At 51.8% G+C, this 23,337-nt stretch overlaps 2 protein-coding genes across 2 annotated transcripts; both read left to right on the top strand.

The window, feature by feature from the left end:
- The first annotated feature begins 602 nt into the window (after positions 1-602).
- LOC107531561 (arylacetamide deacetylase-like 3) lies at positions 603-6,953 on the top strand. Its single transcript, XM_016205660.2, has 4 exons — positions 603-767; positions 2,322-2,538; positions 4,374-4,437; positions 6,179-6,953. The coding sequence occupies exons 1-4, from the start codon at positions 603-605 to the stop codon at positions 6,951-6,953; spliced, it is 1,221 nt and encodes a 406-aa protein (XP_016061146.2).
- Positions 6,954-14,382: 7,429 nt separating this feature from the next.
- CFAP107 (cilia and flagella associated protein 107) lies at positions 14,383-23,210 on the top strand. The gene is made up of 4 exons (XM_016205635.2): positions 14,383-14,496; positions 18,126-18,239; positions 21,647-21,824; positions 23,029-23,210. Exons 1-4 carry the CDS (start codon positions 14,383-14,385, stop codon positions 23,208-23,210), a joined length of 588 nt encoding a protein of 195 aa, XP_016061121.1.
- Positions 23,211-23,337: the final 127 nt, after the last annotated feature.

Below are 23,337 nucleotides of genomic sequence, written 5' to 3'. Positions count from 1 at the left end.
ATAAACACAAATTGAGCATTGACCCATGAACCAGGAGGTTGCCAGTTTGATTCCCAGTCAGAGCACATGCCCAGGTTTCGGGCTCCATCCCCAGTAGGGGGCGGGCAGGAGGCAGGCAATCTACGACTCTCAATATTGATGTTTCTCTCTCTCCCTCCCTCTTTCTGAAATCAATAAAAACATATTTAAATAAATAAATATGTAAATATGGTGGCCAGGGACGACTTCACCCAGAAGGTAACATCTGAGCAGAGACCTGCACCAGGGGAGGGGCTGAGCTCAGCTGATACCTGAGGGAACAACGTTGCACAGAGAACAGCAAGTGTAAAAGCCCTGGGGTCTCCTCGGCAGGCTCAGGAACAACCAGTGTGGCCAGAGGGCAGCTGGAGAGAGAGCAGGTGCAACTCCGCCGTGACTTGTTCAAGGCCATTTCTAGTCGCAGCGCCAGGGTGTCAGCTGGATCCGGTTGAAGGAGCCACTTTCTCCTCTCTGCGGGCCTTGTATGGGCTGGGCCTGTGGGCGTTGAGGAGGTGAGGAAGGCAGGGGGTATAAGTATCCGTGGTCTGCTGGCTCCAGACCGTGTCCTGAGTGGAAGCAGCAGGATGGCGGCCCTTCTCCTGGTCCTCGTGGTAGCCTGTGCGCTCTTCGTGGGGGTTTTGCTGTGGGTGGTCTGCAGCCATTTCTTCACTGCGCATATCCCTGCGGCCGTCGACCACCCTGTGAAACTGTGGGTCCTGAGCTGCCTGTTCCAGCTGTTGGTGACATGGGTGAGTTTTGTGTTTCATTTGTCCCCTCACCGGGAGTTGGGAAAACATACCAGAAGCTTCTAGTTGAATTGACACTAATATCCGGCGCCAGAGGCCGACAGTGTATTCTCAAACCTAATAGTTCCTATTAGTTGACCAGTGGTTCTCAGCCTCTTTCCGGGGTTTCTCAAGCTGAACGGGCTGCTAGCCACAGAGTTCAAAGAACGATTCCTGTTCTCAAAAAACCCAAAAAAGAGCCCTGCTCCCCTCCGCAGCCCTGCCCCCGTCTCACCTCAGTCACAGCACTCACTACGCTGTGAAGCATGAAGGTAGGAAGGGGTGGTTCTCAATCTCTGGGGCCCCTTGCTACCTACCCGCTAGCTGGAACTGGCCACGGACAGAATAAACAGACGCGCTAGCAAACTGGTAAGTCAGCACAAATGAACAAGTGTGTGTGTGTGTATGTGTGTATATACATATACACATATATGTACACACATATACGTGCGTGCATGTGCGTGTGTGTGTGTGTGTGTAGCCCTAAAAAATGTACATATGCACTTTGAAGAATTATAAGGCAGTGTTTATTAAAATGCATTTAATTTTTAAGTGGCCTCCACACAGGAAAGGTTAGGGACCACTGGAAAGACAGTGCCCAGGGGGAGAGCCCACTTTATTTATTTATTTATTTATTTATTTATTTATTTATTTATTTATTTATTTTTTATTATTTTAAAAATATATCTTTATTGATTTCAGAGGGAGGAAGGGAGAGGGAGACAGAAACATCAATGATGAGAGAGTCATTGATCCGCTGCCTCCTGCACGCCCCCTGCTGGGGATCGAGCCCAAAACCCTGGCATGTGCCCCCGCCGGCAATCGAACGGAAACCTCTTGGATCCTAGGTCGATGCTCAACCACTGAGCCACGGCAGCCAGGCCACATTATTTATTTTTATTTTTTATTATGCAAACTTTCAGAGATACGCCAATATCAGAAAGAAGGCCCACCCCCACCCCCCACCCCATGACTTGGGTAAGTCCTGGCCAATCTTGCTTCCTGGTGTCCCGAACCTGTCCCTCATTCCCATTTGCTTATGAAGCGGATCCCAGATATTGTATTATTTTATCCAGAAACATTTCCATAGGTATCTTTAAAAGATAAGAGCTTCCCCCTCCCCTTAAAGAAACACACATAACCAGGATGTTAAAAATAGCAAGGAAAGCTGGGAGGGCCACACTGGTTAGAGTGGTCCAGGAGGGGCCCCTGGGAGAGATGTCATGCCCAGGCCGAGCTGGAGCAGGGACCCTGTGGGGTTGGGGGGGTGCGTTCCAGGGAGAGAAACCCTCAGGGGGGGCCAGAAGCATGTGGTGTAGGGCTGGGGTGGGCGGGGTCGCAGGACAGAGGTTTGAAGGGGCTGGTGCATGGGATGGGGGGCGGGGAGCGGGCCTGGGGTCTTCGGCAGGTGTGACCGGGTCCAGCCACCCTGCGGAGGGCGCGCGTGCCCCGCAGCAGGACCGCAGCAGGGTCGCCCTGGAATCCTTCCCATTGCATCTGCTCTTCTCTGGCCAACAGGGGACGATTTTGGAGAAACTAAGAATCTGTTCGATGCCCCAGTTCGTCTCTTTCCTGCACGACCTGCCGCCACTCAAGCAAGATCCGGAGGTGGTGGTCAAGGACCTCCGCTTCGGGACCATCCCCGTGAAGCTCTACCGGCCCAGGGCGGCCTCCAGCGGCCTCCGGCCGGGCATCGTGTTCTACCACGGCGGCGGGGCCATCATGGGCAGCCTGAGTAAGGGGCCCTGCCCGAGACCCCCCCCCCCACCGCAGTGGGGCGGCCTCAGAGCCGCGCGCGGGGATAGGGGGAGGTGGGGCACCCACCTTCCAGCAGGAGGCAGCACTTCTCGGGAGTCACCGTCCTGGGGCCCAAAAGCCGCTATTCTGGCCCTCCCCGGGGCGCGTGACACCGGGCAGCTAGCGGGTCCCAGGTGTGACTCTGCCACCTGAGGAAGGCAGGAAGGGCTCCCACGCCGCGGGCAGGCGCACGCAGGCGTATAGCGGTGCGCATCGCCGTCGTGCCTATGCAGGTGCCCCGCTATGGGAGGGCAGGTGTCCCCACGGCCCCTGTCCTAAGCCCAAAGCTGCGGGGCGAAGCAGCAGTTGTCCTGGGACCCGTCTTGCTAACGGATGCACGAGACGGGCGGAGAGCAGAGCGCAGACGCTCGCGGGCGCAGCTCAGGGCACGGGGCTGGGCGCTAGGACCGCGCGGACGCCAGGGGCGGGGCTGGGCCGAGGCCACGCCCTTGCCGCGTGGGCGGGGCTCGGCGGGTCACGCCCTACTTGTGGGCGGGGCTTGGCGGAGCGGGGCTTGGCGGACACGCCCCTGCCGCGCGGGCGGGGCGCCGCCTCGGTCGGGGCTCCCTGCGCATCAAAGGCAGGCGGGCTGCTATTTCTGGTTTTTTTTTTTGTTTTGTTTTTAAAGTGAAAACCCTCTTGGGTCTTCCTTTCGCCAGCCCCAAGCAGACGCTAATAAGAAAGCAAAGTTTCGAAAAGCGGGGGGCACCCGCAATTCCCACAACGTAAAACCCACCCCTCGAGAGTGTACGATTCGGGGCATTTTTAGGGCGTTCGCGATGTTGTGCACCCACCACCTCTCTACTTATTTGGAAATATGGATTTTTTAAAAAAAAAAAAAGGAAATCACGAACGCACATCGTTTTGTTTCACAGCAGGCAGGACTTGAGACAAATCCTGGGGTCCACAGTCAGGAAGACCAAGACTCGAGGCAAATGAATGAGAGAGAAAACTCACAATCGAGATAATTTCATTATCTGAACCCCCCCCCCCCAACTGTAGGAATTAGGGGGAAAACCACCTTCGCAGTGCTCTCTAGTCCGTGGAGTCCAGGGTCTGTGGAAGCAGCCTTTGAGAACGGGGGCTTTTCACGCAGCCGTGGTTTGGGCATGGTCTCATGATAAATGACAGGAACGGTGACTATTTATTTATTTTTTTCCTCACCTGAGGATATTTTTCATTGCTTTTAGAGAGAGAGGGAGGGGGGAGAGAGAGAGAAACATCAGTGTGGGAGAGGAACATTGATAACTTGCCTCCTGCGCAACCCCCCGCTGGGGATGGAACCCACGAGCTAGGTGACTGCTCCGGCGGGAACCCAGCCCGCAGCCCTGCGGTGCACAGGATGACCCTCCAACCGACGGAGCCTCTCGGCCAGGGCAGCAGCGAGTATTTATTAATTAATATTTAGGAATATCGGTATTTACATGACAGGCACTGTGGATTTATGTACAATACCTCATTGAAAACCCCCACCCCCTATGGTTATCATGACCCCCATTTTACAGATGAGAAACGTCAAGGTTCGGGGAGAGAAGGGACGCGCCTCACACTACTTCAGCTCAAGTGAAAAGGGGGCAACGTAGAGATTCGAACTGGGGTGTGAGCCCGGAGTTGGAACACTGGGCCACTGTACCGGATGGCCCAACATGTTCTCATATTGTGAACAGACATTCACACCCCAAGATCTCTGTCTGTGGAGGTTGCCAGTGAGAAGGGGCGGCAAAGGAAGCCCAGTAGCCTTCCTAGTGAATTTTAAAACCTTTTATTTTCCAGAACTCTACCATAGAACATGCTGTTGTTTGTCCAAGGAGAGTGACTCAGTGGTTTTAGCAGTTGGGTGAGTAAAGGGGAGGGCGGGGAGGGCAGGGAAGCCAGGCTGTGGCCTGGAGTGACGGGGTGGGACGTAGGAACTCAGGCAGGCGGGGAGTCGGGGGGGACACCAGGAGCAAGGAGGCCAGCGAGGAGGAGAGGAAGGAGGAGGGAGAGACAGAGGCAGAGGAGGCGACCTCTTTCTTCGGGCCGCCGCAGGCGTGTTTCCGTGGGGTGCTCGGTGCACGGCATCTGGAAGCCGGGTGGGGAGTGGGCTTAATTAGGCAGATCACCTGCCGAGCTTCCGAGCAGAGCCCTTTAGGGTGAGCACTGTCGGTGGAGCAGAACAGCCCTGCGCATTCTGGACACCCAGCCCCTCCCTCTGCTAACTGCCCACAGTGCTCTGCACCATCACCAGGACAACCACACACACATTGCCACATCCTTTCTAAGTGCTCTCCAGAGAGGGTTCCACCCTGGTGAGATCCGTCCAAGGAAGCGAGAAAAATTAAAAAGCCACTCTCTCTCCTAACTGATCTCGGACAGTCACTGTCCCAATCCGGGAAGGGGAAGAGGGCTTGGTGGATATGGGGCAGTAGAGATCTAGGTGGCCCCTCCCTGGGCCTCCATGTCGGGCAAATTGGACTTATATGAGGAGTGGTCACTAGCCTGCTGTGGCCTTGTCCTCCTGCCTGACACGTGGTCCCCCCGGGGCAGGGCAGCTCCTACTGATTGCGCTTTTCCTGCAGTTTTGTTGAAATGCACACACCACGAAGAAATACCAATTGCCAGCATCTTGGTGGGGCCGCATGTCCCAGCCTTCTTGTGGCACAGAGAATTGAGTTGAGTAAAAATTACCGATGTCACTCCTGGATGAGGGAGAGAGACCCAGAGAAGAGCCTCACGTTACAATTCTTGGCTCCGGAGCCACTTCTCCTGGGTGGATGGAAATCTTGATGCAATTGTTGGCCCCTGCGGGTCTCACTGTCCTGGCTGTGATGGACCAAGAGATCAGCAGTAGAATATACTAGGAAACACCTGCAAGAAAGTTGTTTTGTGACTCCAAGGTAGACAGGGTTTGGGAGTTAAAGCATTGCCGCCCCAGGTGGCTGAGAATGGGGGGCATCCGGAGGGAAATGGCTGGCGGAAGCTTTGTTGACCCCACGCAGCATTTCCTAAGCGAGAGGCCGGCATTTAGAATGGTGAAATTTCTCCCAAACCCAGGCTTCTGGAATCTCTTGAAAACAGCCAGGCTGAGCATGAAGCCAGGGGCTTGAGTTGGGTTGGCCGATCTGGAGGCGGCCCAGATGTCACCTGCTGGCCCTTGGTAGTATTTAAGTCTTCAAGAGGAGAGCCACAGACACCTGAACACAGGCCAGCCTGGGGTTGCTCATAAAAGAATCAAAAAAGTAGGGAACAGGTGCGAGTCAGGGCGGCCCCATCAGGCAGGCTCAGAAGGATGGGGCTCCTGTTGGTGATAGCTAAGTTGCTGATGAATAGGTGGGTGACAGGGCTCTTGTGGTCACAACCTGTCCCCCAAATTGACATGGACACAGTGGGATCAGCAGCTACCACTTACGGAGCCCACGTGCCGGGCGCTGAGGACCTGACGTCTGTCAGCTCATTTGAGCCCGGGCCCTAACTTGACCTGCTCAGGTTTCAGAAAGAGTAGTTAGTGGAAGAAGTTTGGGCTCAAGGGTGCCAGGCACGGGTGTTTTGGGCTCTGCTAGGGTGACGAGTGTAAATCACGTACCCTGATTCCTTTTTAGATACCGCAAGGCACCCCAGCATAAGTTTCCGTCGCCAATAAGAGACTGCATGGTGGCCACCATCCACTTCCTGAGGTCCTTAGACGCGTACGGGGTGGATCCAGCCCGGGTCGCGGTTTGTGGTGACAGTGTGGGAGGGGGCGTGGCCGCGGTGCTTTGTCAACAACTCCTGGATCGTTCGGATCTCCCCAAGATCCGCGCTCAGATCCTGGTCTACGCGGCTCTCCAAGTTGTGGATTTCCAGCTCCCTTCCTGTCAGCAGAACAAAGACGTGCCGCTGCTCAGTTGGGACTTCACCTTCCGCTGTATATGTTATTACCTGGACGTGAACCCCGTCTGGAAAAGCGCTATCATGGAACACGCCCATGTGCCTGCCGACTTCTGGGAAAAGTACAGAAAGTGGCTGGGCTCAGAAAACATCCCGAAGAGGTTTAAGAAGAGAGGCTACCAGCCGGTGCCCCCTGCGACCCCGAACGAGAGTGCTTGCCTGGAGACAAACCTCCTTCTGGATTTGATGAACTCGCCCCTGATAGCAGAAGATGCAGTAATATCTCGGCTCCCGGAGGCTTGCATTGTGAGCTGTGAGTATGACCTTCTCAGGGACAATTCGCTGCTGTACAAGAAGAGACTGGAGGACCTGGGAGTCCCGGTGACTTGGCACCACATGGAGGATGGTTTCCACGGGGTGCTCAACACCCTCGACATGGGCTACTTGCAGTTCCCCTGCTCCAGGAGGATTATGGACATCATGGTCCATTTTATAAAGGGGTTGTGATCTCCTTTCCCTCCTCGGGATCTATGAGAGTGTAGGTCTCACCATCCCCTCTCTGTTGCTGACGTAGGTGATGCTGAGTGAGACTAGAAAGGATATTGAGGTTGCCAGCCCCTTTTTGCTCCAGGTTCTAGAACCAGAGAATGCATGTTTCTGACGTCTGAAGGGAGAGCAGTGGATGAGACAGGTTTGGGGGGAGAGGGGAGCTCTCTGTCTACATGCACCACTGGGAAAATTTCAGCCGACGGTCTTTCGTGGTCACCTGCAAGAGTGAATGAGCATGTAAGGGGGGGCCCCGGCCTCCCTGAGGTGGAGTTCAGACCACCCAGGCTGACCCAGGCTGTGGGCAACAGGAGTGTCCACTTGGCTGGCCTTGGAAACACCCGGGGCATCATGCACCATCGCGTGGGCCTCTTCTGATCCAGCTTGGAGGGCAGGGCTCTGACGTTCTAGACTTCCAGGCGGAGGTGGAGAGCCTGGCTCCACTCTCCTCCTCTGGGTACAGCGTGACACTTTTCCTGCTGTGCCTCTCTCTGAGTTCAGTCTCAACTGCCTGGGCTGGAAACCTACAGAATGGGTAGGTTTCCCATGGTGGTTGGCAGCTAGTGACAGATGAAGACAACCCAGAGCCACCTGACAGGGGACGTCCGGAGCTCTTGGTGTCCAGGTGTCAGAAGACAGCAGTTGGAAAGGTCTCTGTCCTGAGTCTGACCAAACTCAATCATGTCTACAGTGAGAAACTGAGGGAGGACCCAAGGGCCCGAAGATGTGTAGCAAGGACTATTTCTGTTGTAAGACACGGAACCAACTCAAATTGACCTAAATCAGAGAGAGAATATATTAGCCAATGGGATAAGTCAGGATTGGTTTGATGCAGAAACTCAGTGCCACCAGCTATGGTTTCTTCTTTCCTCCATTCTATGCTTTTCTCTGTTGGTTCATCTTCATGTCTCCTTAGGGTGGCCCCGAGCAGCCCCATACTTACGTTCTCCCAGGGTCGTTATTATGGATTCACCTCTCTCTCAGCAGTCCAAGCAGGAATTGCATTATAACTCGATGGCTCTATGGGCTTTCTGAATGCTGTGTCCAGTTGCCACCACCAAGGGAATGGAATGTCCTGACGTGCCATCCTTGGCAGTGGAGGGTGGGGTCAACTCCGCGGGGTGCTTGAACTGGGCACGCCATTCACATCCCTACTTCCCTCACTCACATGCACACTTACTTTACTGGGTAGACATCAACACTCACTACTACAGAAGCTAAATTGACTCCTGAGTCTAGTTGTGTGTGGAAGAGGCAAGAGATGGCGAAGACCACTGGGTAAGTTGACCACTTGTCCCTTAGGAATAAAAATTCCGTTAAAAGGATGACCCAGGCTCACTTGCTGGCCCTACCTGGTCTTCAGGAGACTCTGTTCCTGGTTGGCCAGTGGCTTTTATAGACCAAGACCCAAGTCTACTGCACAAAGACCCCGGGCACGCCTTTAACTGGCTTTCAGTTGAGTGTTTGTGCTGAAACATGGGGCAGAGAGGGACCCATCGGGTGGCTTCTCGATCTATTTGGAGCAGGCAGACTGGCAGGTGGCTTTATTGGAGAGCTAGGAGCCACTCACTGGAAGTACATTTCTTGGTGGCCACTCAGTTGGAGAGCACTGGAATCTAAGAAGCATGGTCCCTTTTGGGGCAGACCTCTGAGTTGAGTCTGGTTGGCTTCCCTCCTGGATGGTGATCTTTGCTGTTTCACCCTTGCCTCTGGAGGTGGGTGGGGAGACATGAGCTGACCTTCTGGAAAGTTGGGCGGTTGGCTCTTCTACCGTGAGGTGCAGGGGAGCAGGGGGGCTACTGGGGGGTTGTGCCCAGTGGTGATGAGTGGGCTACACTTTAGGGACTGGAAGTACCACTAGATGGACTCACTCCGAGGCTGCTCCCATCTGCAGATTGTGGGGAAATAAAGCACTTTCACCCTCAGTGGCTGGTTGGTGGACTTGGGCACCAAATGTTCCACTCTCCTGCTTTCCCGCCTCATTGCTGTCCTCCCTGCAGCCCACTCATGAGGCTTAGGGAATGGAAAGGCATAAAGATGAATGTTCACCAAGAACCAACTGCGTGCTAGGCCCTGTACTGGGCTGTTCAAATGTGCCACCTCGTGACGAGAGAGCGCTATCTTGGGTTGCTGCCCGGGTGTTTTATATTGTGACAACCCTGCTCTCACCCAGTGTGGACATTTAGATAAGGACCTGAGCTTAGGATTCTTGCCACAAGTTCCTGCTTAGTTTTTCCTGGAGCACCTTTTTTAAAAATTTAATTTATTTATCTTTATTGTTGAGCGTATTACAGATGCCCCCCAGTTTCCCCCCATTGCCCCCCCTCCACTGGGTTCCCGCCCCACCCAGGCCTTCACCACACTATTTATTGTTTGTGTCCATGGGCTATGAATATATGCATATAAATATATGCATATCTTTGGTTACTCTCTGCCCGACCCCCACCATCCCTCCCTCTGAGATCCGTGCCTGTGGAAGTGACCACTTGGATTGGAGCCCGAGAAAAGTCAGTGGCCTCCACCCCAACCACCTGGCAATAGGTGCTTGCCGCCCTGCTCCCTGTCTCCTGCCTGCTCAGGACCGGGATGGGGGACCGCCCCTCCTCTGGCTCATTGCACCCCCACCCCGTTTCTAGGATCTGGAAGTAATAAATCTTGTGACTTCACCTCCTTCGTGTGAATGTATTGAGACTGCATCTTCAGTCAAAATGCCCCTAGGATTTTCGCTTCCTCAGAGTGTGCACTTGGATGCTGAGGGAGCTACCTGTTGACCCTGTGGGCCTCCTTGATCCGCAAGTCATAATACGCATGTCCTTAATTCAACATACCAACTACGGGTCCCCTGGTGCACTCATGTGTTCCTCACACGAATTCCACAAAGTGGGTATTCTTAAGCCCATTTTACAGATGAGGAAACTGAGACCCAGAGACATTAGTAAGAACACTCATTTCCTGTCTCTTTCCAGTCAGGCTCAAGGCCAGCTGACTAACTAGTTTGTCCAAGGCCACGCGATTGGCCAGGTGCTGAGCATCGCAGCCCTGAGCTGTGTAACAATCACCCTTTCCTGTCTACCCCACGGCCCATTAGTGCGTTCCTTTCCCATCATTCAGAATTAAAATGAAAGACACGACTGAGCCCCATCACCTTACTTGAGTCATTTTCCATCCAGGTAGGTGTCAGCTGCTGTCTGAGTCAGGTTGACAGAGTCCAGTATTTTGTCACCTGGTTTCCTTCGTGACCTGGACTGTAGCTTCCTCTAAGTGTGGGTGACTTTGGAACTGCTAACTGCAGGTGCCCAGCTAGCACAGCTCAGGGGAGATGGACACCCACACACCTTTCGACCCAGACACCGGGGGTGTTTTCTCAGTAAATTCCATGGTCCGGCTACATTACAGTTCTTGGCCATTCCCTTCAGGTGGACACATTTGGTCTCCTTCCAGTTTTTTACAAAGAAGCCTGTGGTGAGCATTTCTGCACACGCCCCCTTCTGCACATGTGATTCAAGAAGGGGCAAGGGCGGCTGGGCACATTTTAAATGCTGATGGACTCTCCCAAAATGCCTGTCCCATCCCCCCCCCCCCCCCCCCCCAGCAGATCTCAGCTGGGAAGGAAATAGTTGGATCATAAGCACCAATCCCAAAAGCAGAAAGAAAATTGATTGGCCGGACCAATGACAGGCGGGTCACGTCTGTATTTTAGAAGGAAAGTTCCTTAGCTCAAATGAAGCTCTACAGGGACCCGTGGAGGGGTCAGGGTGGGCTGCAGTCTCACCGGGGTGTTGCCTCTCACATCCCTCCCTCCAGCTAACAAAGTTGGCCCCTCCTCCCCCAGGCAGCCAGGGCCTGCTCTGTCCCCTGGTCAGACGCCCGCTGTCCCGACATTGCAGCTGGGCGTCTTGCAAATTGTAGGACAAGGTTGAATCAGATAAGGCAGAGCCCAGGGTTTTCTGTTTCAAAGCACGTCTTGTCGTAGGCAAAACCCTTCGAGGGCCCATCCCCATTACTATGAAACAACCGTCTGTCTGTAGCATTTCCAAGGGACCGATCACCGTTTAAGTTGAAAACACACATTCTAGGCTTGTTGCTGCTGCGCCACAGGCTTCTCCCTGGAGGCCGAGGAATGAGGGCCTGTGGGCCAGCACCAATCAGGGGCCCAGCGTTCATTTAGTCTCCAGACCCTCTGCTTCCTTGCCTCGAAACGGGGGTAATCACATCGAGTGCTTGGGGGTGTTTTATTAAACCTTGACTCACCTTGAGCATCTGGTGAGGGTAACAAACAGCTTTTGTGGTCGGGAGTCCTCTATTTAAAAAGACCCTAGAATTACTCCCTTTGGGATATTGCTGCCCCAGGGTGCCAAATACACTCCCCTAATATAGAGAAAGGAATGGATTTTGTTACTAAAATAAACTTGGCTTGGGCCCCCGGGGAAGAGAAGATGGAACGTTTATTGACCCCACGTATGTGACAGGCATTTTCCAAAGTGCTCGATAGGCGACATCTCACTGAATTCTCATCATCTGATAAGTAGGTGCATGATATTTACTCCCGGCTTATAGGTTAGGAAACCACGGTTGACGTGGCCAAGGCACCGGGTGAGAGGTGCCTCTGGAAACTGTCGCCAAGTGTGTGTGAGTTCCAGGCCCCCCCCCCCCCCCCCGGTTCCTTGTGCAACAGCCCCAGGCCCATTGCCCGTCTCCCAGAAGCGTTTCTAGGCCACAGTGGATCAGAGAGAAGTCGATCCACCGTTCACCTCTCCGGTCTCATTTTAGGCGCCACCTGCTCTGGGCAGCCCCCCTGCCCGCAGAGGGTGAGACCCCCGCCCCCCGTGAGTTTTCGGAGTTTCATGCTGCAGCTCCCAGGGCAGCACTGGGCACACGAGGGGGTGAGCCTGCCGGGCCCGCATGTGTCTGCCCCTAGACGGGGTTAAAGGCATCCGCAGTTTCTAACGTCCTCAGGTGACAGCAACAGCCAACGGCAGTCACCTCTGGGGGAAGATAACATCATCCTAAGCCTCCCATGATTTTTGCAAATAATTTTTCAGTACGGGGTGTGTGAGGAGAGTTAGCTGTGAAGACCCACAGAAACAACAGTAAAAAAAAACAAAAAAAGGAGCCACAGACTGTAAAATAGCTCTGTTCACGACGTCCAAGGAGGTACAAGCTATAGAAATATATTTCTAAATATAATCTATAAACCTGTAGATTTATAATTCCATCAGTTTGAAAAATTGGAAGGCAAAATGTGGAAGGTAATCAGAAAATTCAGAAGGTAAAATAATTAAACATTTGGAACTATGAAAAGTGACATGATATATATATATAGGGTGTCCCAACAAAATGTACACACACTTTAACAGCTGAGAGCTCAATTTTGAAAAGGAAGTGTATGTTAATAAACACTGCCTTTATAATTATTCCAAGTGTGAGTATACATTTTTGGGGACACCCTACATTTGAATATATATCATATATATAGAAATCAAATAGACGTTTTAGAACCAAAAAATGCAAATCAACTAAAACATTCAACGGATGGGCTTAATTTCAGGTCAGACACGCTTGAGACAGGACGTAGGGGCTGGAATATAGGTGGGAAGAAACAATTCAGAATCAGGAAAAGAGACAAAAGGATCGAAAACACAGAAGAGGCGGGCGAGGGGCACGAGGGTTCAACCAGAAGCCGGAGCAAGCGCGTGACTGTCGTCCCCGAAGGAGAGGGGGGAGGAAGCAGAAGCGGTACTTGAAGTATAGTGATGGGGAACTCCCTGGGGGTCCCCAAAGCCCCTTCAGGGAACCTGCAAGGTCAAAACTCCTTTCTTAATAATACTAAGATCTTCTGTTTATTTGTTTTTTATTACTCAAGAGAAGTACCAATTTAATTTAAGGGATTATAAATAAATACTAATATTTTCTCCAACGCTGACCCCCGAGTGGGGGTCTCTTTACCGTGCTGTGTGGTGAAAGGGGAAGCAGGTGTCAGTGAAGCTCTGCTGGCGCACGCCCAAATACGATGGCTCTCTGGAGAGAGAGCACTGGGCGTGCGCGGTTGTTTGAGCTGAGCAAGATTAGCTGGGGTTCTTTTTAAGAAAACACCATTTTTGCTTGAAAGAATGACTGGCAGGCAAACCATGGCTATTCAAACTGGAATATTTGGCAGCTATTTTCTTGAAAATGAGTGAAGTACGTCTGTCACTTCAAGGACACCAACGAACAGTAGTTGTTGCCAATGACAAAACTTTGAGGTTCCTAACTAAAACTAGAATTTTGGAAAACTTGTATCCACCACTGCGAGCTTGTTGACTTCCTAACACTTACATGCTTTTCAGATGTGATCGGTAGTGATATTAGCAAATGTGATATTTTTGACATTGTACGATGAAATATGTCAACACTAGGAAGATCTGACAGCTCAGTATACGAATATTTTTCAAATGACCACCAGGATGTTACAAAATCATGAATGAATGAAAGGTCTGTTTGATGCACAAGATCAACCAGTGGGTTTTAACGTAACGGAGCTCAAAGAGCTCGCTGAATAGTTTCAGATTCCACGTGGCAACTAACCTTTAAGAAGCTACCACTTGTCGAGTTTTGGTGTAGTATCAAAGAATATCCATGCTTTACTGAAAAGCTATTAAAATTATTTTCTCTGTTTTAACTGCATACCTATGTGAGACTGGGTTTTTAAACAAAACAACATAGTACCACAGATGGAATGTTTGTTGTTATTTTGAAATTAATAAATAATGACTATATTACCATTAATAAAAGCCCTTTGGGTCCTCAATAATTTCTAAGAGACTTACTTCCTTAGTCCCTCTTTGCTTTAGTGTTTTCATCTATAAAATGGGTACAAATAGCACCAGCTTTCCTACGGCTGCTGTAAGGATTAACTGAGCGAATACATGTAACTGCCTCCACATGGGCTGAGCACATCAGCCCATAGAAGGTGATCATCCCAACTCACTCGAGTTGTAAAAATGCAGCCAGGATGATGCCCCTCAGGGGGTGACAACACAGGAACCAGGTCCTTCCTTCCGGCTCTTGCTTTTATGATGGTCATTGTTGATTTGCTTTGCTTTTATGGGGTCAGTTTTGCTCTAGAAAAATCAGCTGCTCCCTTGAGGAGAGTATTTATACTCAGGGACTATCGCCATGGAGACGGTCAACAGTACAGAATCCAAGACCAGGCCACCTCTGCCTGGAGGCTGAAAGTGGACTCTCTAGGCCCTTTTATCCTGTGAAGTCGGCAGGGCGTCATCTACTACCCACCGAGAAGCGTGTCTGGGAAGAAAAAAAAAGGTACCCCGATCTCGGCAACTTCATAACATCCCCACTCCGGAAACCTTAAACTGTGTCAAGTCAAAGAAACCTGGGGTGAATCCTTACCATGGAGTTTTCGACTGCAGTAAAACCACAGTCATTATATACTCCAAGCTGGAAGATTGAGAGCAACTACTCAACCAGGGTGCTCATTGGAAACTGGGTGGAAGAGAGGAGGAAGGTAAGGACAGAGAAGGAGGGAGGACAGAGGGCTCAGCAGGAGGACTGGCAGGGAGAGGCAGGGGTGAAGCCATCACTATTTTCAGGTCAAGGGCCACAGACGGTCGCATCTGCAGAATGTGGCATCAATAGCATACAATGGGAGAGGGAGGGGCTGCAAAGCAGTGGTTTTTATATAAGAGTTAAGTCAAGTTAGTATCAATTTAAATTATGTTATTATAACTTTGGAATGTTTTATGTAATACCCATATAACTACAAAAATATCTCTGGAATATACACAAAAGGAAATGAGAGGAAATAAAAATGTATCACTACAAAAAAAATCAATTAAATGCAAGAAAGGGCCACAAGGGAGAAAATGAGAGACAAAAACACCCTGTAAGGCATACAGAAGAAAGGTAAAATGTGAAAAGTAAGCCCTCGCTTAGCAGTAATTACTTTACACGTTAAATAGATTAAACTCTCAATCAAAAGACACAGATTGGCAGAATGGGGAAAGAAACGTGTCCAAAACAGGATCCAACTATATCCCATCTATGGGACTGTCTTTAGGTCTTAAGGACATGCATAGGTTGAAAGAGAACGGGTAGAAAAAGATATCCCAGGCAAATAGTAACCAAAAGAGGGTGGCGTGGCAATATTAATATCATAAAAATAGACACTAAGTAAAAAAATGTTCCAAGGAACAAAGAGAAATAGCATATATTGAAGAAAAGGTCGTGAAGAAGTAGGAAATCTTATGTATGTTCCTGCTGAAATACTGGCACTAGAAACTTAGACTTGAAGTTGGTGACTATAATCTGCCTTAATATTGATGCCATCAAATTATAAAAAAATAAAAATAAATAAAAAAAAAAAAGAAAAATCTAAATAGACCTATAACTAGTAAGGAAATTAAATTCGTAGTGAAATACCTCTCAAAAAGTAAAAGCCCAGCAGGGCTTCACTGGTGAATTTTTCTTAGCACTTAACTACCTTAACGTAATAAAGGCTGTATGTCAAAGGCCCACAGCTAACTTCAGACCCAATGGTAAAAGACCAACAGCTCTAGCCAGAGCAAGAAAGAGAAATGGAAGTCATAGAATTGGAAAGAAAGAAGTAAAATTATCTCTACATGACATGATCTTATAGGTGCCAAACCCTAAATACCACACACACACATACACACTCACACTCACACCTGTTAAGACCAATAAACAAATCCAGCAAAGTAGCAGCGTACAAAATCAACACACAAAAATCAGTTGCGTTTCTATACACTAACCATCTAAAAAAGGAAATAAGTCTATTTATCAAGAAGACTGTCATCAAAAATAATAAAACACTTAGGAATCAACTTAATGAGGAAGGCAAAAGACTTATACACTAAAAACAAGTCATTGTTGAAGGATATAAGGCGGCGATATATGACGTCCTGCGTTCGTGGACTGGAAGCCTCAATATTGTTAAGATGCCAACACTACCCCAAATTATCCACAGGTTCAATGCAATCCCTATGTTTTTTTGGGGGGCGGGGCACAAATTTAAAAATCTGCCCTAAAATTCACTGGGAAGCTCAAGAGACTCTGAATAACTGAATACACCTTGAAAAGGAAAACAGCTGGAGGGCTCACGATCTCTAATTTCAAATGTGTCACAGAGCTGCGGTAATGAGGACAGCGGGGTGCTGGCATTAGGGCAGGTGCAGGCACCGATGGAGTGGAGTGGAGAGCCCAGGAAGAAACCCTCCCACACCCGGTCAGATGGCTTCAACCAGGACGCCAAGGCCACTCAGTGGGGAAGGACTGTCTTTTCAACAAAGGTGGTTGGGAAAACTCCATGTCCACACACAAAAGAATAAATTTGGACCCTTACAGTGCACCCTATACAAACATTAATTAAGAATGTATCGAACACCTATGTGGGGGGGTCTTAATACATGGTGATGGGAGAAGATATGACACTGCTTGGTGGGCACACAGAGCAATATACAGATCTCGTAACATGGAAACCCACACCTGAAACCTATATGTTCATATTAACCACTGTCACCTCAATAAATTTAATTTACTAGTTAAATTTAAAAGAAAGACCCACATGAAGACCTAAAACTATAAGACTCTCAGAGGAAAACATGGGAGAAAAGCCTTCACGACATTGAATTTGGCAACGATTTCTTGGATATGACACCAAAAACACAGGCAACAAAAGAAAAAAAATAGATAAATTGCACTTCACCAAAATGAAAAAGTTTTATGCATCAAGGAACACTATCAACAAAGTGAAAAGGCAACTCATGGAATGGGAGAGAGTATTTGCAAGTCTCCTATGTGATAAAGGAACAGCGAGGGTACATAAAGAACTCTTGCAACTCAACAACAAAAAGCAACCCGGTTAAAAATTGGTGAAGAATTTGAACCGACATTTCTTCAAAGAAGACAGGCAGATGACCCCTAAGCACATGAAAAGACGCTCAACATCACTAATCATTAGGGAAATGCAAACAGAAACCATATGAGATACCACTTCACACCCACTGGAATGGCTGTTATAGACACAAACAAACTGAAAACACCAAGTGTTGGTGAGGGCATGGAGAAACTGGAACACTGGGCACTGCCGGTGGGAATGTAAAACGGTACAGCCACTGTGGTAGACTAAAAAAAATTTGCCTGCTCAAAAAATGGTATTTCCTCAAAAAATTAAACATAGAATTACCCTATGACCCAGCAATCCCACTTCTGGGTCTGGGCCCCCCAAAACTGGAAGCAGGATCTTGAGAAAAGACGTTCGTACGCCCATGTTCACAGCAGCATTATTTGCGATAGCCAAAGGGTAGACGTAATGCAGCGGCGGATAAATGGAGAAGCAAAATGTGGCATATACATAAGTACAATGGAATATTACTCAGCCTTTAAAAGGGAAAAAAATTCTGACACATGCTCCCGTGCAGATGAACCGTGAAGACACTACGCTAAGTGAAATAAGCCAGTCGCAAGAGGAACCGCTTACACGAGGTGCCTTGAGTAGTCGAATCCGTGGAGATGGAAAGTAGATTGGTGGCTGCCAGGGGCTGGCGGAGGGAGAAGGGGGAGTTGTTGAGTGGGGACAGAGTTTCAGTTTGAGACGATGAAACAGTTCTGGGGATGCACAGTGGTGACGGCTGCCCAACAGTGTGAAAGCGCTTAATGTCTCTGAGCTGTACAATTACAAATGGCTAAAACGGTAAATGTTGTTGTGTATATTTTACCACAATTAATTTTAAAAATATCAACCAGAAAATATAATATAATGGTGGTGGGAGGGGGAAGAGTGAGTTGGAAAGAGTGAGAATGAAGGTGAGAAAGGTTAGGAGGAAAGCAGAGGGCAGAGCGGGGGAGAGGTGACTGAGGGAATGGCACCTGCAAGGAGAAGTGGCCAGGTGACACCAGTATCAGCTTCCCCGAGGGGTCCTGAGTGGCGGGGTACACACTCCTTTTCAAATACTGGAAGGGAGGGGGCGAAATGAAGCCTGCGTTTATGCGGGATGCCCTGGGGGCCTAATTTACGCTTTCTCTGCCCAGCTTCCGATGGCCCAGGGGGTGAGGGTCACAGCAGGAATTTGAGAAGGGATATCACGGACATTGTCTTGAATATTTGGTCTTTTCCAGTTCACCAAAGCCACTGAGAAGACACCCCAGTGCATTTACAGGAAAGAGTACGTCCCATTTCCTGGCCACAGACCAGACCAGATCTCCAGGTGGTATGGGAAGAGGAGAGTTGAGGTAAGAGGGAGTGGGCGCCCCATGTTCAGGCTGGGCCCCTTCCCAAGGCCCAGAAGACCCGACCAGCCCAGTGCCCTCTTGGGCACACAGGAGTGGGCTCATCAGTACCTCCTCTGGCCCGGGGCTGCTGGTGGACCTCATCTTTGTGACCCGAACAGCAGAGATCTGCCCAATCGGGAGCTGGGAGCACCCCGCCACCCCAGCACTTCCCTGCATGGGTTTCCCCATTTCCTCACACTTCTCCGACGGGACACAGGCAAAAGATGTAGGAAAGGAACAAACAAACATGGTTAATATTGAATTAAGGTGACTATAGAGAGGAGTCACATCAGGTTCCCCAAAAAGAGGTAGCCGTGCGTGATGTTCAGGGGACAGCGTTTTGTGTCATCTCAGCTCCGGCTTCCTGCTCTTTAGTATAAAAAGTCAGTGGCCACTCAGCACCCTTTCCACTGGATGCCTGTGGAATGTCGTGTTCCAGGCCCCAAAGCAGGGAGCAGGGAGCTGCAGCCTCAGGACACCCCCTTCCCACCACCCGAACCTGCCCCTCCCCCTGCCCGAACGCAGGGTGGGGGCAGGAGGCCCAGAACGAGGGTGGACAGGGGTTAGAATGGGAGCGTTTTGGAGTTGAAAGAGATTTTGGGCTCAGCACCTTCATTTTCCCGTAAAAGGTGCCCAGAGGTGGTGAGTGTCTTGTCTGAAGCGGTGCAGCGGGTTGGTAAGGGACTATGCAGGCGGCTGCTCTGAAAATTAAGCAAGGAGTGTCCCGAGAGTCCCCTTCACCACTGGCCGGGGTTGTCTTCTGCGTTTGGAGACCTGTGTCAGGATGAACAACGCCAGAATTTCAGCTCTGTGCTGGCACCCCTGGACCATGCTGGCATCTCTGGACTGGGCTGGCAGCCCTGGGCCATGCTGGGATCCTCGGACCACGCTCCGGGCTGCCAACTTTACTATTAGTGTGCACCGAAGACACAAATGCATTTTCAACACAAGAAAGCAAAAATTAGAACCCACCGTCGGGGACTTCCAGCCCCCATCCACCAGTGTGCATGAGGCACTTAGCCTCGGAGAGTTTTTAAAATGAAGACGAGTCCCCCTCCCCCAACACACACAAAATAGAACCGAGCAATCGGACACTCGCTCCTACAGGCCGTTCTGGTGGCCTGTTGCTGTGGCCGCTTCCACTCCATCCGCTCTCTCTGTGCCTCGTCCTGCACCCCCCGCCCCCGGGACAGCTTCCCTTTCCATCTCCCATCCCCGCTCCCCTGCTCCTTCTTGGGCAAATGCTGAAGGTTCTTCAAGCCGACCTTGGATAGATGAGATTGACATCCCCCAGGGAGGCCCCCTACCTGGGCTTTTCTCCCAGGCAACTGTATTAATCCCATTTTTCATTTTTCCCCCCTATTTTATGATGCTTTTCTTTGGCGGGGGCCTTGCTAATCCTGGAGAGACTGCCCTCCCAGGGTTAGCTAATTCCCAGATAATAAACAGCGGGGTTTTCATCAGGCCTTTCTCTTCTTTTTTCTTAAATACATCTTTATTGATTCCAGAGAGAGGGAGAGGAGAGGGAGAGAGAGAGAGAGAAACATCAATGATGAGAGTCATTGATCGGCTGCCTCTTTCATGTCCCCTACTGGGGATCAAGCCTGCAACCCGGGCATGTGCCCTGACCGGGAATCGAACCGCGATCTCCTGGGCCCTAGGTCGATGCTCAACCGCTGAGCCACGCCAGCCGGGTCGACATCGTGCCTTTCAGATGCGAGCCAGCCATCCTGAGCCATGTCCCCAATCTCCTCCTTTATCTAACACTCAGGTACCTGCCTTAAATCACTCCGGGGCCAGGTGCCCACAACCGGAGGCACCTGGTAGCCCCAAGCCCTCTGCAATGATTTGAACCATGCAACCCTAAACTTCTCAGAGTCGCCTGCTCTGCCTGGCCCATTCTCCGGGCCATCCTCTCTTTTCTCTTCTTCTGCCTCCTGGCCGGCCCTGGTGCTTCCCCAGGTGGCCCTGCGTGGTGTGGCGTGCCCCCTCCTTTTGGGACCTGTACGCTCTTCTTTCTAACGCCGTTGTCTCTCTGCCTGTTCCCTGACGATACCCGATGAAAACGAAAATCCCAGGAACGTAGTCAAGACAGCAGGGCCGTGCCCCAAACCAAGGGAAAGAGCAAGAAAACCCCTCGTGGCCTCTCTCCTCGCCTCCTCAGCACCCCCCTTGGTTGATGGGAACCTCTTTAACTTGCTTTCCCTGGCACTGGAAACACTCTGGGCACCTGGGGATGGAGATCTTGGGAACCCCTGCTCAAAGCCTGCGCCCATCCCCCTGTCTCCCTCTGGCATTGTGATCTGACTTATTTATGGAACCACTACTTGAAACATTGGAGGCAGCCAGCATTTCCAGACCACAGCAGACACAGGCCTCCCTGTCTGCTCCAGACAAGAGGCCGGGCGTGAAAACCAGCATTATCCTCCCCTGTAAATCAGGCCAGTCCCCCAGGGTCCCCGTCAGGGTCCAAGGGGACTTTCTTAGGAAAAGCACTGATTTAGGTAAACGCCCCAGAGCAAGGAGGGCACGGCTGTCTTCTCCCGGTGAATAACTCCCACCAAAGACACCCCGCCCCGGGTGTCCGGCTGAGGTTGCAGTAAATCCTTTGCAGGAGAAAGCCCCTTAGGGAGCGCCGCCGACTCTCCCCATAGTAACTGGTTGAAATACAAGGTGCCTACGTCAGGCTCTGTATTCAACGTCTGCCACTTGCCATGGAAATAGGCGCCTCGATGGATGGGACTTGAGACACATGAAAGGGCGTGACTTCAGATCACGGGGGCACGCAACGAGGTGGCACTGGCGCTTCCAATTCAGCCCGGTATCCCGACTTTCATGTCAATGTGTCCCCACAGTTCATGGACTTGGCAGAGGCTGGGGGCCATGCCTTCAGAGAACTGACTGCAGCCAAGCTCAGATGTAGTGTTTTATTTTATTTCTATTTTTTTTGCTTTTATTGATCTTAGAGAGAGAGGAAGGGAGAGGGAGAGAGAGGTAGAAACAGCACTGAGAGAGTCACTGATCGGCTGCCCCCTGCACGCCCCTCTCCGGGGATCGAGCTCTCAACCCGGGCCTGCGCCCCGACCGGGATTCAAACCGGCGGCCTCTTGGTGAACGGGATGGCGCTCAACTACTGCGCGACACTGGCCGGGCTGAGACGTGTGTTTGAAGGTGAGCTGCGTCGGGGCGGGACAGACAAGTGTGTTTCCTCTCCGGTGGCCCCGAGAGTTCACACAGCCACGCTCGCCGGGCCCGTGGAGGCCCCCGCCGTCGGCTCCACGGGCCTCCAGGGCAGGCGGCCTCTGCCTCCATCCACGGCGGGGACGCCCTGCTCGGATCAGTAACGCGCCGGTTGTCTGTCCCTCCAGGGGCTCCCGTACAAGCACCTGATCACCCACCACCAGGAGCCCTCCAGCCGCCACCTGATCAGCATGTATGACGACCATTACAACCGGCATAATTACAACCCGGGCCTGCCCGCTCGCCGCTCCTGGAATAAACACAAGTTGCTGTGGCTTCCAGAGAAAGACGACCTCCCCCTTCTGGGTATTTTCCTAATTCTGGATTTCCCCCGGTATCGGGCTGTAAGGGGTCACACCTGCCCAGGACCGAGGTGTGCCCCACTCACACAGAAGGACCCACATGGGGGACCCTGGTTCCAGGAGAGTATTAGAATGAGATGATGGGAGGGGAGTCCTATTTGCCCCCCAGGGCTGCCACCTGCCCTCTCCCCTTGATGCTGGGATGAGGCTGGCTGTGTGAGGAAGCCCCCCCGCCCTCCATGCACCGAGAGGTTTACCTGGAGCACAGGTGGCCGAGCAATGTCACTGCACACTCGGGTCAGTCATTCATTTCATAAATAGCTCCATGTCGCAGGTGCCGGGCCCTGTTGTAGCTTCTGGAGGCCTAGCAATGACCAACGGGGAGGAACTCCTGCCCTCGGGGAGCTGACAGTTCAGTCGGGAGACAGATAAGTCACCACTAAGGAACAGGATAACCTGAGAGCGAGTAAGAAAGATAATTTTGGACAGGGACATACGCTAGGAAGAAAAGAAAGTGTGTACGGATAGAAAGTGAGGCGGGCCTTCGTGGATCTCCTCTGGGTGAAATGATGAGGAACGGTCTTTCCTGCGGAGATCATTGAGTTGAGAAGGAGGGAGCCATGCAGGGATTAAGGGGAAGAGCATTCCAGGGTGGGAGGAGCTGGTGAAAAAGCCGTAAGACAGGAGTAGAGGCAGACCCCACAGGGGCTCGCAGGCCACAGTAAGAAGTGCGGATTCTGTCCTTCCTACAGTACAGGACCTCGGTGGGATTTACGCAGGAGAGAACCTTGGTCTGATTTACCCTTCAAGCTGCCCCCATCCTTTGCAGCCATCTCTTCACAGTCCTACCTTTGGAACCAAAGGGTCAGAGGCCCGAGAGGGAGCTGCTTGTCACTCTGCGTTACTTCTTCAGGGGTTTCTTCATCTCACAAGCCCCCACTGCTCCCTTCCCTGCTGGGGGGGGACAGTTACCCGAGAGCAGGCGGGACCACTCTCCGCCAGGTCAGGGGGCGACTCTCGAGGAGCTCCTGCTGCTCCTGAGAACACAGGGGCGGGCCCAGCCTGAGGCTCTGGGGGCTGGAGGAGCCCACGCTCTCCCGCAGGCCTGCCTTCTCTCCGTTCCCCGCCAGCTGGGCCCCTGATCCCACAGCCGCCCGCGCCTGGGGTGTCGGCGAGCCCTGCTCACCCAGACCCCGTTTCTCTTGCAGCGCCCCCTACAAACTACGGGCTCTATGAGCAGCTGAAGCAGAGATGGCTCGCACCCGAGGCCCGCCTGAGAGAGAGCACCTACACTCTGTCCTACCCCAGGCCACCGCTGTGCGCTCTGTCCCGGCGGGAGCACGCCATCCCGGTCCCGCCCCAGCGCCTGCGCCCGGCCCCACGCTTCTGAGGGCCGCCACCCCACCGGCGGCGCAGGCAGAGCCCCCGGAGGCCCACTGTGCCATCCGCCTGCCAGGCAGCAGGCAGCTGCGGGCACAGCCCGCCGAGGGCCCTCAGAGCCGGGCTCTGGGTTGTAG

Source organism: Miniopterus natalensis, chromosome 9 (genome assembly GCF_054644295.1).
Source record: "Miniopterus natalensis isolate mMinNat1 chromosome 9, mMinNat1.hap1, whole genome shotgun sequence".
In the NCBI taxonomy this organism is placed as follows: Eukaryota; Metazoa; Chordata; class Mammalia; order Chiroptera; family Miniopteridae; genus Miniopterus; species Miniopterus natalensis.
This window is presented reverse-complemented; position numbering and strand designations above follow the sequence as displayed.